At 37.8% G+C, this 17223-nt stretch overlaps 2 protein-coding genes across 21 annotated transcripts in view; one reads left to right on the forward strand and one right to left on the reverse strand.

Moving 5' to 3' along the window:
* Positions 1–17223, reverse strand: part of CASK (calcium/calmodulin dependent serine protein kinase) — a 409365-nt gene that overhangs the window by 206835 nt on the left and 185307 nt on the right. For all 20 annotated transcript variants that reach the window (XM_016942916.3, XM_016942911.3, XM_016942915.3 and 17 more), the window contains exon 5: positions 15373–15445. In XM_016942916.3, the coding sequence (XP_016798405.1) occupies positions 15373–15445 (73 nt within the window). The remainder of the gene's footprint in view (positions 1–15372; positions 15446–17223) is intronic.
* On the forward strand, positions 192–4850 carry GPR82 (G protein-coupled receptor 82). The gene is made up of 3 exons (XM_016942920.3): positions 192–329; positions 2811–2881; positions 3029–4850. Exon 3 carries the CDS (start codon positions 3063–3065, stop codon positions 4071–4073), a length of 1011 nt encoding a protein of 336 aa, XP_016798409.2. The 5' UTR covers positions 192–329; positions 2811–2881; positions 3029–3062; the 3' UTR covers positions 4074–4850.

Below are 17223 nucleotides of genomic sequence, written 5' to 3' on the forward strand. Positions count from 1 at the left end.
GCAAACAAAGGTTACTGGAGTGTAACTAGTTCATGAAATAATCATAAGGAAGTATAATATGTATATTGTTCACCAACTTCCTCCCACTACAGAAATAGAGAAATGAGGGTTTTTTGAGGAGGCAGTTGCCACATTGACCATAACTATTGAATTTCTTCAATATTCTGTTTAATTTCCCCTTTTCCTCCCACTGTAGTTGGTGTCATGCAAGAATCTATTCACACTGACTAAAGATATTGGAAGAGTGAAGATCAGAGAATTTTAAGTCTGAAATTTGGCATCACTGCCCTGAACAATATAACCTTAGTTGGCATAAACTACTCATACAGGTAAGAGTGATTATTATTCATTTTTCGCTTAAAAATTAAACTCTATAAAAATAAACAGGACCTAATGGTTTAAATTTTGAAAGCTGATCATTAAGAAAGGCAGTCAGCATATTAACTATGTAGACAGTCATTAGTAACTGAAGTTAAGAGTTGTAGAACTTTTTTCATTTGTCAAATTAGCAGAGACAAAATGTATGCATGAGTGACTTGAGATAGACATTCTCCTGAGGGGAATATAGACTTAGAGACATTTTCTGGAGACCAGTTTTGCATCTGTAACATGTAATTTTTATTTGATTTCTTAACAGTACTTTCCAAATTTTGGAAAATAGTTATCTAGTAGTTTTATGATCCAAGTTTATTTTTGAAGGAGATGTACATAGTAGATACAAGTTTGGGAAGGTAAAGATGGTGACCTAGTTGTTGACTGCTACACTGAGAGTCCTATAGAGACTCAACTTCTGTCTGATAAAGCTAGCCTCTGCAGAAGTCTATGTCCCTTTTGTTTGGAAGCATTTAATATTCATACAGAAGCACCATTACCTTTGCAGTTTTTAGTATACTATGCATTATCTGCACAAGGTAGGAGCTACTGCTTTTCTTTAACAGCATCATAAAAGGAAGCTCCAATCCTTATGTAAAATCAAAACCTACTGTGAGCAGATAATTTTTTCTTAAATAAACTGGCTCATTTCACTGTCTGACTGATTTTTGAACTGGTGAAGTTACAGATTAGGTTTTATATATTTATACCAGGGTCTACACTAACTGAAACCAGATTATAATTCATCAGGTTGCACTAGATTCAGATACAAACTTACAATGAAGCATATGGACTGTTTTCTAAATAAAAATAGCAAAGAAATAAAATTATAAAGACAATGGTAAACATTAATTAAGAATCTTGTTATTTAAACCCACAGACACTGCACAGTCCTCAAGTTTTCAAGACTTTGGGTGTGGATTGGCTTAAAAAGTTATTATAAAATTATAATATCATATTTGAAAAAAAAACCCAATTTCTGTAATCCAAGATGCAGAAAATAAATCAAACCATAATTCTGAAGGGGGTAGAGAGTAAAATTGCCCTGAGGGGCTGGGGGGATATAAGAATTTCAAAGGGCTGTATATGGTACAGTTTTTATGTTTATCAAAAGAGAACATGATTAAAAAGAAGATTGAGAAACCTTGCTCTAGATCATGAAAGAGTGGAGAATGTGGTGCTCAGAAGGCTATGGTGAAGAACACAGAGAATATGGCACATTCTGAATAGAGATCATGGTTCTTATTTGACCAGAATCCAGTAACTTTTGTTATTCTCACCTGAAAGAAGTGAGGAAATAAGGAGAAAAATAAGAATAAAAGCAGTTTGTATATGATTCTTCAGCACTTCATGTGTACCCTTTGAAGCGAGAAAGATTTAAATATAAGACAGAAAAAAGTAAAAACCAGCATTTATGTTGTGATTAAAACATCATATCCTTTAAAAAAATCCTCTGAAAAACTCAGATACCAAATTACACACAAGGACACTCTAACCAACAAGCATAGCAGCTACAGTTTTTTTTGTTTGTTTTTGAGACAGGGTCTCTTTCTGTTACCCAGCCTGGAGTGCAGTAGAATGATCATAGCTCACTGCAGCCTTGAACTCCTAGGCTCAACTGATCCTCAAACCTCAGCCTCCCAAGTAGCTGGGACTCCAGGCACATGCCAGGATGCCTGGCTAATTTTTTTGTAGAGACATGGTTTCACCATGTTGCCCAGGCTGGCCTTGGCCTCCCAAAGTGCTGGGATAACAGGCATGAGCCACCATACCCGGTCTAGTTTTTGTATTTTTTATAGAGACAGGGTCTCGCTATGTTGTCCAGGGTGTTCTTGAAATCCTGGTCTCAAGCACTCCTCCCACCTTAGCCTCCCAAAGTGCTGAGATTACAGGTGCAGAGCCACCACATCTGGCTGTAACTACAGTTTTGGCATACATGTGTAAACTTTTATTGAAGTATGACAGTTTAACATTAAATATTTGAAAGGACATTTTAAATATTCTTTGGTAATGACCCTGGGATTTTGGAGTCTGTCCTTGGTTGCTACACTTCTGTTCAATTCAGGATCTTGCCTGAATTTTTGTTCATGTGGAATTGAGTTAACTTCTGAAATATGAAAAGAGACTCTTCTAATAGTATTAGGTTATAAAGGAGTGTTTTAGCCTAGCCACAAAAAGACACCATTTTGAAAACTATATATAAGTAATGTGGTAATTAAAAACCAGTCAACTCTCTATTATTGTGGCCACAAAATACTTCTGTAATACTTTGGCCAACATGAATTGGTTACATGTGCCTTAACATTTTTAAAATTATATTTCTAGGAAAAATCAATCATCACTTACAAATTGTTTTACAATCTAAGAACTATACATTTCTCTAAGTAAAATTATAAATCCCAGGCATGTAACTATTCACATCAAATTTTGTTTTTCAGACAAAGGCATTATCCATCACAATAAGTAACGTTTTGTCTTTATTTCAACCGGACAATCGTGATTGGAAAAGGTAAGAAGCCATCTATACTTTCCCGTTCCATCCAATACATTTTTGTTACTATTTTATTTAATTCAATGTTTTTTTTTTAAAACCTATTCAGCTTAAATACTGTACCAAAAATAATTTTAATATTAAATATCTGCAATTCTATTCTAGCTCCTGTGACAAAATTCAAGAAAACCTGACATAAATGAACAACAACACAACATGTATTCAACCATCTATGATCTCTTCCATGGCTTTACCAATCATTTACATCCTCCTTTGTATTGTTGGTGTTTTTGGAAACACTCTCTCTCAATGGATATTTTTAACAAAAATAGGTAAAAAAACATCAACGCACATCTACCTGTCACACCTTGTGACTGCAAACTTACTTGTGTGCAGTGCCATGCCTTTCATGAGTATCTATTTCCTGAAAGGTTTCCAATGGGAATATCAATCTGCTCAATGCAGAGTGGTCAATTTTCTGGGAACTCTATCCATGCATGTAAGTATGTTTGTCAGTCTCTTAATTTTAAGTTGGATTGCCATAAGCCGCTATGCTACCTTAATGCAAAAGGATTCCTCGCAAGAGACTACTTCATGCTATGAGAAAATATTTTATGGCCATTTACTGAAAAAATTTCGCCAGCCCAACTTTGCTAGAAAACTATGCATTTACATATGGGGAGTTGTACTGGGCATAATCATTCCAGTTACCGTATACTACTCAGTCATAGAGGCTACAGAAGGAGAAGAGAGCCTATGCTACAATCGGCAGATGGAACTAGGAGCCATCATCTCTCAGATTGCAGGTCTCATTGGAACCACATTTATTGGATTTTCCTTTTTAGTAGTACTAACATCATACTACTCTTTTGTAAGCCATCTGAGAAAAATAAGAACCTGTACGTCCATTATGGAGAAAGATTTGACTTACAGTTCTGTGAAAAGACATCTTTTGGTCATCCAGATTCTACTAATAGTTTGCTTCCTTCCTTATAGTATTTTTAAACCCATTTTTTATGTTCTACACCAAAGAGATAACTGTCAGCAATTGAATTATTTAATAGAAACAAAAAACATCCTCACCTGTCTTGCTTCGGCCAGAAGTAGCACAGACCCCATTATATTTCTTTTATTAGATAAAACATTCAAGAAGACACTATATAATCTCTTTACAAAGTCTAACTCAGCACATATGCAATCATATGGTTGACTTTTGAATGGAAAACCCCACAATATTAAGAAAAGCATTCATGTGGCTTTATTAGGGACACTAAACTACATCATTAACATGTCACAGCTTGGTTGACAATAATCACTAAGAAAATCTCTTTGGTTTTTAAAAATACATAAACATATATTCATAAAACTCAAAAAACAGTTATACTGAACGTTGAGATGGCAGAAACTTTCAGAAGCAAAAATTAAGCATATTGAAAGGATCCCACTCATATGAAACTAACAGGCTGTTTTCTGTTTAAACTCAACTGTGAGTGCTTCTGTTCAGAACACGTTATTTCATGACTAGGATAAAGAAGCAAATGGTTTATGACTTGTCTGCTTTCTGGTAGTTAGAATACAAGGGTCAATCTATGGCTAGTGTTTACTGGTAATTTTAAAATCTTTAAAAATAAGTAGCTGGGCACAGTGGCTTAAGCCTGTAATCCCAGCACTTTGGGAGGCTGAGGTGGGTGGATCATTTTGAGGTCAGGAGTTCAAGACCAGCCTGGGCAACATGGTGAAACCCTGTCTCTACTAAAAATACAAAAATCAGCTGGACATGGTGGTGGGCGCCTGTAATCCCAGCTACTCGGGAGGCTGAGGCAGGAGAATCGCTTGAGCCCGGGACGGAGGTTGCAGTGAGCGGAGATCGTGCCACTGCACTACAGCCTGGGAGGCAGCGCGAGACTCTGTCTCATAAAACAAAACAAAAAAATAAAAATAAGTAAAAAAAAAAAAAGAAATATCCTCATTCACGTCTTACCTAAATGCATGAATAATACAGTGAAAAAAATCCAAGGTTTTATAAACATATTATTTATTTGAAATTATCTGGCTCATGTTATTGGGGAGAAGCAATATTCATTGACTATATTTTTAAAGCAGATGATACTTATAAAAATGCTTAAATATTTGGATTAGGCTTTGTCAAAGTAAAAAGCTATGTCATTATATGCCCATCTTCATCACATTGTGCATATTTTCTTCTGTATTCAATATAAATAATGTTATTAGTGACAAACAGTACCTGGCAGTTAATTTTTTGTGAAATAAATGAATGAATAATAAGGGAGTGTAATAGTATTGCAGTTAAGAGATTGATCTCTGAAGTTATACTTCTTGGGTTCAATCTGGCTCTACTTTTTATTTAGCTGGACAATCTTAGGCAAATTAACTTATCCTCTGTATGTGTTAATTTCTTCATTTGTAGAGCAGAAAATACTATCTTATTTACAGATCCTATTATTAAATCAGCTGTTACTATTATGAGTAGCTAACGCTTAGTAAGCACTTGCTGTTTGCCAAGCATTCTACTTATATGCTTTACATATATTATTTTAATCACCACAACTCTAAAGTATACTAATTTACTGATGAAAATATTGAAGTGGGCTGGGTGCGGTGGCTCATGCCTGTAATCCCAGCACTCTGGGAGGCCGAGGTGGGCAGATCACCTGAGGTCAGGAGTTCGAGACTAGCCTGGCCAACATGGTGAAACCCACCTCTACTAAAAATACAAAAATTAGCTGGGCGTGGTGGTGCGTGCCTGTAGTCCCAGCTACTCGGGAGGCTGAGGCAGGAGAATCACTTGAACTCAGGAGGCGGAGGTTGCAGTGAGCCAAGATCATGCCATTGCACTCCGGCCTGGGCGACAGAGTGAGACTCTGTCTCAAAAAAAAAAAAAAAAAAAAAAAAAAAAAATATATATATATATATATATATATGTATGTATGTATATGTGCATAGTTAAGTAAATCACCCCAATTTTTTCTAATATTTAAGTGAACATTTAAAGATAAGCATTTCTTAATGTTAATTTCTTTTCTTCCATGTAATCTTGTCAGTAGACAAATGATGGTGACTATATTCTGTAATAAGTACATATATTATGATTAAAAAAAAAAAGCGTGTTCTATCTGCCCAAAGAGATCATAAGCACTTTGGAGCTATAAACTTCTTGTCTATTTCTACTTCCATGGTACTGGTATTCTCTTCTCAGATAACCAAACAAAAACAGCTGAATAAAATCAACCATTAATAGTAACTTGCCACTTTGTTAGAGACTGCTTAAAGACTCATTTTTTTCTTCACATAGTAATTACTTCAGTGTCCAAAATGAAGTTTAAAGTAAGTTCACATAATCCTTCCAAGGCTTTAATCTCATAGCATGTTTTGTTCCTGAGTTAGAGCTGTAAAAGCAATTCACAGTACATTGCCCAAGAGCCATGTGTTCAAAAATCACCAGAGGTTATTCCAGGGGCAAAACAAACAAACAAACAAACAAAAAACCACACACACACACACACACACAAAAAAAGTAAATTTTTTTTTTCCTTTTCTACTTTGATGCTTAACTGAGACATGAAAATGTTCTAAGAAAAGTCTGGACACATTCTGGCTTCAAATATTTACAGTGAGTAACAATTCGTTTATAGTAGTAATTGGATTTTTGGCTCATTAATGTGCAGAGACAAAGGAGACTTGGGAACTTGAGGTGACCTCCCTGAATGCTAGCTGTAAATGGAAGTGTCCAATCTAGTGACTTCTAGACATGCAAATCATAGAGTAACTCAAAGTCCATCAGGGAGAGTTCCTGAGATGCACAGATTTCTCCACAGTTACAAAAGTAGTTTTATTCTTTTTATGAGATGGGGTCTCACTCTGTCACCCAAGCTGGAGTGCAGTGGCGTGATCTGGCTCACTGCAACCTCCGCCCCCCCCGGGGTCAAGTGATTCTCCTACCTCAGCCTTCTGAATAGCTGGGACCACAGGTGCCCACCATCATGCCCGGCTAATTTTTGTTATTTTTTTGTAGAGACGGGGTTTCGCCATGTTACCCAGGTTGGTCTCGAATTCCTGAGCTCAAGTAATCTGCCCGTCTTGGCCTCCCAAAGTGTTGGGATTACAGGGGCAAGCCATTGTGCCCAGCCTAAGTAGTTTTATTCTTACATGAGTTTTGAGACCAAAACTCATCCGACTAAGACAGTAATGTTTGTTTAACATAAGCTATACTGCATGTAATAATCTCACTGGACTTAGGAGTTTTAAAAAAATACAACTTCCAGTCAGGTACAGTGGCTCATGCCTGTAATCCCAGCACTTCAGGGGGCTGAGGTGGGGGGATCACTTGAGCCCAGGAGTTTGAGACCAGCCTGATCAACATAATGAGACCACGTCTCTACAAAAAATAGAAAAATTAGCTGGACATGGTGGCACATGTCTCTAGTCCTAGCTACTTGGGAGGCTGAGGTGGGAGGATCTGTTGAGCCCAGGAGGTTGAGGCTGAAGTGAGCCATGATTGCGCCACTGCATTCCTGCCTGGGTGACAAAGCGAGACCCTGTCTCAAAAACAAAAACAAAAAACCCAAAAAATACAACTTCTAAAAATAATTATTTAAAAAACAATCACTTTACAGCTCTACCACTACTTTAAACAAAAAATATTTCTAGAGATTCTTACATTTAAAAAGGCAGGAAAAGAGATATGCAATTTCTCTTTAAGTTACTCATTCTGATAAACTCACATTTTAATTTCCTATACTGAAGAATGAACTATATACTCAGCTCATTATCATCATGGATATCTTTACACATAGATGCTTTCCTAAACAGTTGATTTTAAATCATGTTGAATTTTTTTATGTAATTGAAGAACTGGCTATTTAATGTCATAGTAAATATTTTACTTAAAATATCACTTCTGTTTTTGGAGACAGGGTCTGTCTCTGTCGTCCAGGCTGGAGTACAGTGGTGATCATAGCTTACTGCAGCTTCAAACTCTTGGGCTCAGGTGATCTCACCACCTCATCAGCCTCCTGAGTAGCTAGGACTACAGGTGTGTGCCATCATGCCTGGCTAATTTTTGTATTTTTTTTTTTTTTTTTGTAGAGATGTGCTCTTGCTATGTTGCCCAGGCTGGTCTTGAACTCCTGGGCTCAAGCGATCCTCCCGCTTCAGCCTCCCAAAGTGCTGAGATTATAGGTGCAAGCCACTGTGCCTGGTTTTAAAATCACCTTCAAAACTTACCCTATTTTAAAGTTTGGATTTCAAAAAAACAGTGTTTTTAATGTGTCTGTGTGAGTTACAGTCAAACACAAATTTGGGGTTTCAGGAATCTCAAATTTTGACTCAAAGGCCAACAAGATTTTATCTTAAACTGTAGAAAACAGGCATACACATACTCTCATTAAGGCAGCTTTCAAACTATAATCAGGAACACAAACCATTAAGACTAGACAAACAAAATTTAGGATAAACAACTTAACAGGGAAGTAAGTTTCTACTCCCTGGATAGAAGAGGAAGATGGCCCATTCTGTTCAATTTGCTGAGGACTCTAGGCCTATCACTGGCCTTATGCTCTGTCAGGGTGGGAGTTACGGGCAAATCTGGGAAGACAAGGTGAAAGGAAATCCTGCTGGCAAACCACAAAGGGAGAACAGAGGGAACACTGGTAATCTGCTAAGCATAAGCATTTCAATCCAGCAGCCTAATGCCACAAACCTTCCTCTGATGGCCCCTACACTCAAATGGAATTGATAACACTGGGAAGAGTTACTACAGCTATAGTTGCACCTGACAGAAAAACCTCCGGCTATATCACACACGCTACTCCTGGCTCAGAAGGAGAGGAACAGTAAAAGGATTCACTTCTAATAAGCAAAAGAATTTTTTTTTTTTTTTTGAGATGGAGTCTCACGCTGTTGCCCAGGCTGGAGTGCAGTGATACAATCACGGCTCATTACAGCTTCAACCTCCTGGGCTCAAGCAATCCTCCTGCCTCAGCCTCTTGAGTAGCTAGGACCACAGGTGTGTGCCAACACACCTGGCTAATTTTTATTTTTTGATAGAGATAGGGTCTTACTGGCCAGGCGTGGTGGCTCACGAGGTCAGGAGTTCGAGATCAGCCTGGCCAACATGGTGAAACCCTGTCTCTACTAAAAAAAAATATATAAAAAATTAGCCGAGCGTAGTGGCAGGCGCCTGTAATCTCAGCTACTCAGGAGGCTGAGGCAGGAGAATTGCTTGAACGTGGGAGGTGGAGGTTGCAGTGAGCTGAGACCGTGCCACTGCACTCCAACCTGGGCAACAGAGCGAGATTCCATCTCAAAAAAAAAAAAAAAAAGGAGAGAGAGAGATAGGGTCTTACTATGTTGCTCAGGCTGAGAAACTTAAAACCAAGGAGTTGATTTCTTTTTTTGTAGGAGTAGGTTGGGCAAAGAGAAGTATAGCAGTTAGAAACACAAGATAAATTTATAATAATCATGTAATCCATGAGATCTTCCTAAGTACAATTATTAAAATGCCACATTAAAACTGAACGTGCACATTATGTTAAAAAATCTTATAAAAGAAATGCAGAAGATTAACCAATGTTAATATAATAATAAAGAATAGTGGCTGGGCACGGTGGCTCACGCCTGTAATCCCAGCACTTTGGGAGGCTGAGGCGGGCAGATCATGAGGTCAGGAGATCGAAACCATCCTGGCTAACACAGTGAAACCCCGTCTCTACTAAAAATACAAAAAAATTAGCCGGGCATGGTGGCAGGCACCTGTAGTCCCAGCTACTTGGGAGGCTGAGGCAGGAGAATGGCGTGGACCTGGGAGGTTGAGCTTGCAGTGAGCTGAGACGGCGCCACTGCACTCCAGCCTGGGCGACAGAGTGAGACTCTGTCTCAAAAATAAATAAATAAATAAATAAAATAAATAAAGAATAAATACGTTTTTGTTTTATGAGAATTTAAATTTCTCTATACAACATGATAAACTTTAGGGAGTTGTGGTATCAGGTGTAAAAGAAACATCAGTAACGGAGAACAAGAGACTACGGAATGCTTTAAGAAATCCACAATGTCATGCCAACCAGTGTTATATGATAAACACAAATTTATCATAAAGTCTGGCCTTAAATAGGTAAAAGGAGAACTGAGACCAGAAGGGAACCAAAAAGCAGCCAGGCGTGTTCACACAGGTTAGCAAGGAAAACCATTTAAAGGAAGCACACTCAGAAACACTCTGGCCTCTGGCTGAGTGTGTGTGTGACTGGGGTTTGCACAGTTCTAAGAACTAAAAACAGCACCCAGACCTTCTGGGCACAGGCACCATTCAGAATAGAAAGTGATTGTGTGTAGCAATTTGCATTCTCAGAGAAACTGTTTCACTTCAACTTCAGTTACTAGAATTATACATGAGTAGGTCAGAGTGACAGAAAGGTCTAAAACTAAGTCTCCCCACACCCTCATGATGTAAGACTGCCTGCAAGAGTTAGGAGAGAGGAGAAAATTCCATAAACTCTCAGTGCTTAGTAGAGCCCATGAAAGAAGGCAAAGAGCCAGGAGTTGCATTTACCTTGACAACTGTGCTATTTCTTTCTAAAGTACTTTTAATTTAGGGGTGAGAGGAAGAAAAAAAAATACCAGAAACATAATGAAAGTTTTCACATTCTTTCACAAGAAAAAGTAGAATTAAAGGGAAGAAGATGACAGAAAAAAATAGAAATTTATATGCATGCCTTAATCCCTGTAGGGAGGCAAATCTTGAGAATTATAACAGTCTATTATGACAGTGGGCCTTAACCAGGGACAATTTTTGTGCCCCAGGGGACATTTAGCAATGTTTGGAGACATTTTTGGTTGTCACAACTAGGGGGAGATGCTACTGGCATCTAGTGGGTGAAGGATGCTTAGCAGCATCCTACAATTCCCAGGACAGCCTCCCACAGCAAAGAATATAGCCTGACATGTCACTAAGTGTGGCTGTGGGGAGGCCCAGTACTATGTTCACACATCTCTCGAATTTCAAAGGATTATATGATTGCTTTTTATGCAGTTTTATGTGAAACTGCTTCTTCAGAGCAAGCAGTTCCCAAAAATAGATTACATGGTACCATATATTCAAATCTAACCAAATAATCCTTTTAAGACTCAGTTACAATGATTACAAAAGGAAATACCTTTTGTAAAAAAGTAAAGAAAAAAGTATGAATAAATATAATAACAGGATCCTTGGGAAATGTAATGCTTTTGGATCATATGCCAAGAATTATGAGAGAGAGAGAGAATGAGAATATTCTTGGCTAGATGAAACAGATGATAAAATAAATTTTTCTTAGAGAAATAAAATATTGCAATGCTCTTCTGTTTTCGTTATTAAATATAAGGAAAGAAAACTTAGACAAAAACTTTAACTGCAGAAACAAAAATCTACATACAAACCAAATCTACATACAGATAAGTCACTGAATATATATCTGAATGGAAAGAAAAGCTCATAGGTTGCTTTATTGGCAAAAATATTAACAAATCAAACCAAGTGAAAATTTACATTATTAGCATGTGAAATGTATTGTTCTTGAAGTTTTACAATGACCACTATGTTGGAATACCCCTGTAACAGGGTCTTGAATAAAACTAAGTTTTGCCTAGGTTACCAAAGATATATTAGGAAATCCTATTGGCATAATCTTCAAAATATATCAGGAATCTAACTAATTTTTTTTTTTTTTTTTTTACTACCTCCACTGCTACTACTCTGGTCTGAGCCAGGCAGGATCATCTCCTGTCTCCTTTTTACTCTCCTCTTTGCACATTTTGCCTCAGCCACACCGGCCTCCTTGCTGTTCCTCGAGCAGGCTACTTGTATTCCTGTCTTTCGGTCTTTGCACTGGCTGTTCCTTTTACCTGAAATGCTCTTCCCTCCGCTGTCAGATTAGCCCACTTCCTCTCTTCCAAGTCCTTGCTCAGATATCATCATCTCAATGTGGCCTGCTTTGACCACTGTATTTACAAAAGCAAGCCCTTCTCTGGACACTCCCTAACCTTCTGACCACTCTAGTTTTTTCTGTGATACTTTTCACATTCTAGCCTACTATGTAGTTCATTTGTTTACTGAGTATTGCCTCCCTGAACTAGAATGTCAGCTCCATGAGGGCAGTGATTTTTGTCTGTTTTCTTCACTGACGTAGCTCCGGTTCCTAGGACAGTGCCTGCCACACAGTAGGCACTCAATAAATATCTTTTGGATGAATGTCTTAAGAAAAATACACCAACATTAAAAATTTTCAATTAACTAAATGTGAGTATTCTATTCACCCATGTAAAAATGTGTGGATTTCGGCTTCTGAAATATAAAGAATATCAACACCGGGCGCGGTGGCTCACGCCTGTAATCCCAGCACTTTGGGAGGCTGAGGTAAGAAGATTGCTTAAGCCCAGGAGTTCAAGAGCAGCCTGGGCAACAGGGTGAAACCTCGTCTCTACAAAAAACTACAAAAAAAATTTAGCCAGGTGTGGTGGCGCACGCCTATAGTCCCAGCTACTCTGGAGGCTGAGGCATGAGAATTGCTTGAGCCCAGGAGGCAGAGGTTGCAGTGAGCCGAGATTGCGCCACTGCACTCCAGCCTGGGTGACAGGGCGAGACCCTGTCTCAAACAAACAAACAAACAAACAAACAAAAAAAGAATATCAACATTAACGTGTGCTCTGTGTTGAGTGTGTCTCCCAACTGAACAATGGCAATTTTTGGGGTGGTTTCTTCTTACTAATTTGCAGTTTGAGAATTACTCTTTTTCATTCCTTGGCATGTTTCTACGTGCTTCCTCTAAACTATTTAGCATGTACTTTAGAAATAATAAACTAATCTAACATACTCCAACGTAAGACTACTTTTGGGCCTTTGCACAAACTGTTCCTTCTGCCTGAAATGTCTTTTTGTCTCCATATAACTACCCCATGATTCAAGAACAAGCTCCAATGTGACCTCCCCCAGGAAACTTCTCTGACCTCATCTTTTAATGATACTTATCACCTTCTACCTTGCACAATAATTATTTGTCTTTCTAAAGGTGGCCACCAACAAGTTCTCCCATCCTTGTATATATCTGGCATTCCATCAATCAAAATATGAATCTATGTTTCTTCCCCTTGAACTCAGACTAGCCTTGTGACCTTTTTGTGAAGTATGTTTCAACTAATGAAATGCGTAAGATGTGACACAGTGTCAGTTTGCTTCAGGAGGCCTAGCACCTTCCATTTTTGCTCTTTTGGAGCCCTAAGACACTGTCTTGCTGGAGATAGGGCCACGTGGAGAGAGAGAGACGTTTTGAATGAGAGACCGCAAAGAGCGCCCAGCCAGCTCCCAGCTGTTCTAGTCACTTCAGTTGAGATGCCAGAAAAATGAGTGAAGCCTATGTGGAAACTAGCCACGCTACGTCACCAACATCCTGTGAAACAGAATTGAGCAGTCCCTATCAAGCTCTGCCCAAACTGCAGAATTGTGAGCAAGTAAGCGGCAGTTATTGATTGAAGTCACTATGTTTTGGCATGTGTTGATCTGCTGCAGTAGATAAGAGATACCGAGCCTTATCTCCCTACTGAGACCATAATACTTTTAGGGCTCCAAGCACAGTAATCTATATAAAGTAGGCACTCAAATATTTGTTAAATAAATAAATCAGAAGGTAAATTAAAAGGTGAGGTCAAATTATCTACTTTTGGATATTAATTAGGTTTAGGTTGTCATATCAAATACCAGTTAATCAAAAGCTGACTACATTATTGAAAGTATTACAGTAGAATATATTGTCAATCATTGTTTATTATATGATGTTGATATAATTATCTTTCGAGAATAATTCATTCAAAATAAAATTGCCTCTTGAGCAAAACAGTTCTTAACATAATGCTATTACATGAACACATTTTAGGTTTTTAAATTATCATTTTTTTCTTGTATATAGTTTAGAATATATACAAAGAGATATATTTTACTCTCTACATATGAACTTTCTTACATTAATTAATGCAAAATAACTGCACAGCAAACTACTACAGTTGACAATTTCCCGCCTTTTACCTTTCCACACTTTTATTTCTCTTTGGATAACTGAAGAATACTTTTTTGAGACGGAGTCTCGCTCTGTCGCCCAGGCTGGAGTGCAGTGGCACAATCTCAGCTCACTGCAACCTGTGCCTCCTGGGTTCAAGCGATTCTCCTGCCTCAGCCTCCCAAGTAGCTGGGACTACAGTCATGTGCCACCATGCCCAGCTAATTTTTGTATTTTTAGTAGAGATGGGGTTTCACCATGTTGGCCAGGCTGGTCTTGAACTCCTGACCTCAGGTGATCCACCCGCCTTGGCCTCCCAAAGTGCTGGGATTATAGGCATGAGCCACCGGGCTTGGCCAGAATACTTTTTCATAAAGGGGGACCCATTGAGATGCTCGGTGTTGAGTTCTGATAATAACAATATCATTTTCTTAACACATCTGAAAAGGATGAGTGAGATATTTTACAACTAATTTACACTAATGTGTATTTTGTGTATTTCTCCAGTGACCTTCATTTGCTATTAAAATATTTTACTAGATGGTTTTGGAATTGCTCATGTTTTCCCTCAGCTTTTAACTACAAGGATTTCTGTGAAAATTTCCCAAACATTATAGACACTTTAATTAAACTCAACTTAATTTTCTTAATCATTTAAAGTATTAAATACATCGAAGAAGCCAGGCCTTTAATAATATATCTTGAGGGAAGGAACACTATGTATGTGCATGCTGGAGGTTAGAGAAAGGCCAGTGACAAAATATCAGAGCTTAAAAGTGTAGCCCAGGGTCAAAGGGACCTCAGGGGCTCCCTAGTGATTCTGGGCCTTGAGAGAAGCTAGGGATCAGGAGGAAGGCCTACTGGTCTCATTTCTTGCCTCCCTCTATGTTTGGCTTGACACCGTTAAAGAACCAGGAACTGAGAGTTCTCATTAACCCGATACTGGGAAGAAATAGGCAGAAAGACTGAATAATGATAATACCGGTATTCCAAGCATAAAATCGTATTACATGTATAATTATGATTTCATACTATATTTAAAAACTATCTGCAAAAAAATACAATGCTGACTATTCTGCATTGCAATATTATGAAAATATGTTATGATTAACTTTTACTATATAAACCAAATTCTAATTTTCCCCCCAATTAACTCAGTATAGGATATTGTTTGGTTTTTCCTATTTATTGGATTTTTCATTTCTCTCTCACACACAATGGCAAAAGAGAAATAATACAATTTTAGATTGCATGAACACTTTAGTAAAAATAAATAAATTGAAATTATAGTGTTCCTAGTAAGAATTAGTACAATGACTTCCCAAATACAAAGCAGTTAAATACATTTTTGCTTAGAAGTAAAATTAAGATGTTCTTTATGACAATATTAAAGAAGAATTCTTGATTATCATTGTTATATCAGTATTTCTTCACAAACGTTAAAGTTAGTGATAACAAATGACTTACCTTCACATCCCTGTGAATTATGTTATTATCATGGCAGTAGCGTAGAGCTTCCAGTATCTGTCTCATATAATGGCTGTAAAAAACAAAAGAAATCTAAAAACTGTAAACAATTTTTATTTTAAAACTTAATATACAGTGCTCCTAGTTTATAACTCCCACTCTCATATTAGCTGTCCATGGACACATTTGATTTGAGCAGACAAGATTGGTGTAAAGTGAGGCTTAATAATGAAAATGTTGGCAGACTCAAAAGTTTATGGGCTTCATGAAGAAATAGTATGCTCTATATTTTCTAAGCTATCTAAGTCAAAAGAATTACACATAGTTCATAAGTAAATTTGCTTTGCAAACTAAAAATTCAAGCTTAAAACATGACAATTTTTTTCCCCAATACTCAGGTAATTCTACTTAAACTGGACTGCTGTTATGTAAACAGTGCTCAGGGCTGCCCCAAGGATTCAGACTCAAGCAGTGGGAGCCTTTGATCTGCCAGCAAATAATAAGATGCTCTTCATCTTACTTCTATTTAGCTGTGAGGACAAATGAGGGAAGAACCACCCTTATCGGACAATTTCTTTTTGTAACATAATCAAGTTTTAGTTGGGGCTCCCTTGAACAAAGTGGAGTTAATTCTAGGCACATGTCCTAGAAAGCCTGACTCCTTACATGGCCAGCTGAGGAGCCCTCATGGAGCACAGGTGAAGAACAAAGAAGAAATCAGCATTTTAAAGAACAGGAATTAAAAAATGGTAATGGGGTTAACTAGCAACCATGTGTGACAAGAGCAGTTGATTCAGTACCACTTTAGAACCTCCTTCTCCTATTTCTAAAGTTCTTCTATAATTGCCCTATTACTCTTTCTCTGAGTATCTGTTTCATTTTCTGTATTTTATTCCCTCCATATTTGTCTTTCTCTTTTCTTCCTATTCTCCTTCTTTTCTCATTTTTTCCCTTTTCCTTCCCAACCAGCATGACAGAAATGCAATAGACTTAACACTGTTCATTGTATAATATTTATAGAATTTTGTTTTGTTTCCAGATCTTATATTTCTGATACAAGTGACCTTGAACATGTGTATGTGACTCAGGACTAAAAAAAAAAAAAAAAATCCCTATCCTGGCTTTACAATTAAAAGACATTTCCATCAAGTTCCCTCTTTGGCATGATACCATTTAATCAAGCTCACAGGAATATTCCTCTAGTTAGCATATGCATTATTTCATGTATTACAATTAATTGGAAAGGTTCCATTTAAAAAATGAAAGGTAGGAGAAAAAAACAAAAACAAAAACAAACCCAAGCCTTGTTCCTGTACTAATCACAAGCCTTGTTCCTGTACTAATCACAGGCTCCTTACAACGGGGCTTTAAGCCAGAGAGCTAGGCTCATGTAATCATTAGCTCTGATGTTTTAATTTATCTTACTTTGCAAATGCACATATAAGGGGTTGTGCTCATATACTCTTTGCTTGGGCCATTGTAGCCTGTAATTAAGTTTTGTTTATTTTTTATTTTTATTTTTTGAGATGGAGTTTCCCTCTTGTCTCCCAGGCTGGAGTGCAATGGTGGGATCTCGGCTCACTGCAACCTCTGCCTCCTGGGTTCAAGCGATTTTCCCGCCTCAGCCTCCCAAGTAGCTGGGATTACAGATATGCGCCACCAAGCCTGGCTAGTTTTTGTATTTTGAGTAGAGACAGGGTTTCACCATGTTGGCCAGGATGGTCTCAAACTCCTGACCTCAAGTGATCAGCCTGCCTCAGCCTCCCAAAGTGCTGGGATTACAGGCATGAGCCACCACGCCTGGCCATAAGTTTTGTTCAAATGAGGGGTTAACTTGGTGTTGTGGCCCAT

This window comes from Pan troglodytes, chromosome X (assembly GCF_028858775.2).
Source record: "Pan troglodytes isolate AG18354 chromosome X, NHGRI_mPanTro3-v2.0_pri, whole genome shotgun sequence".
NCBI lineage: Eukaryota > Metazoa > Chordata > Mammalia > Primates > Hominidae > Pan > Pan troglodytes.

What these genes read in the sequence shown, in the direction of transcription:
- GPR82 (XM_016942920.3), top strand. Translation starts at nt 3,063, where the DNA reads ATGAACAACAACACAACATGTATTCAACCATCTATGATCTCTTCCATG.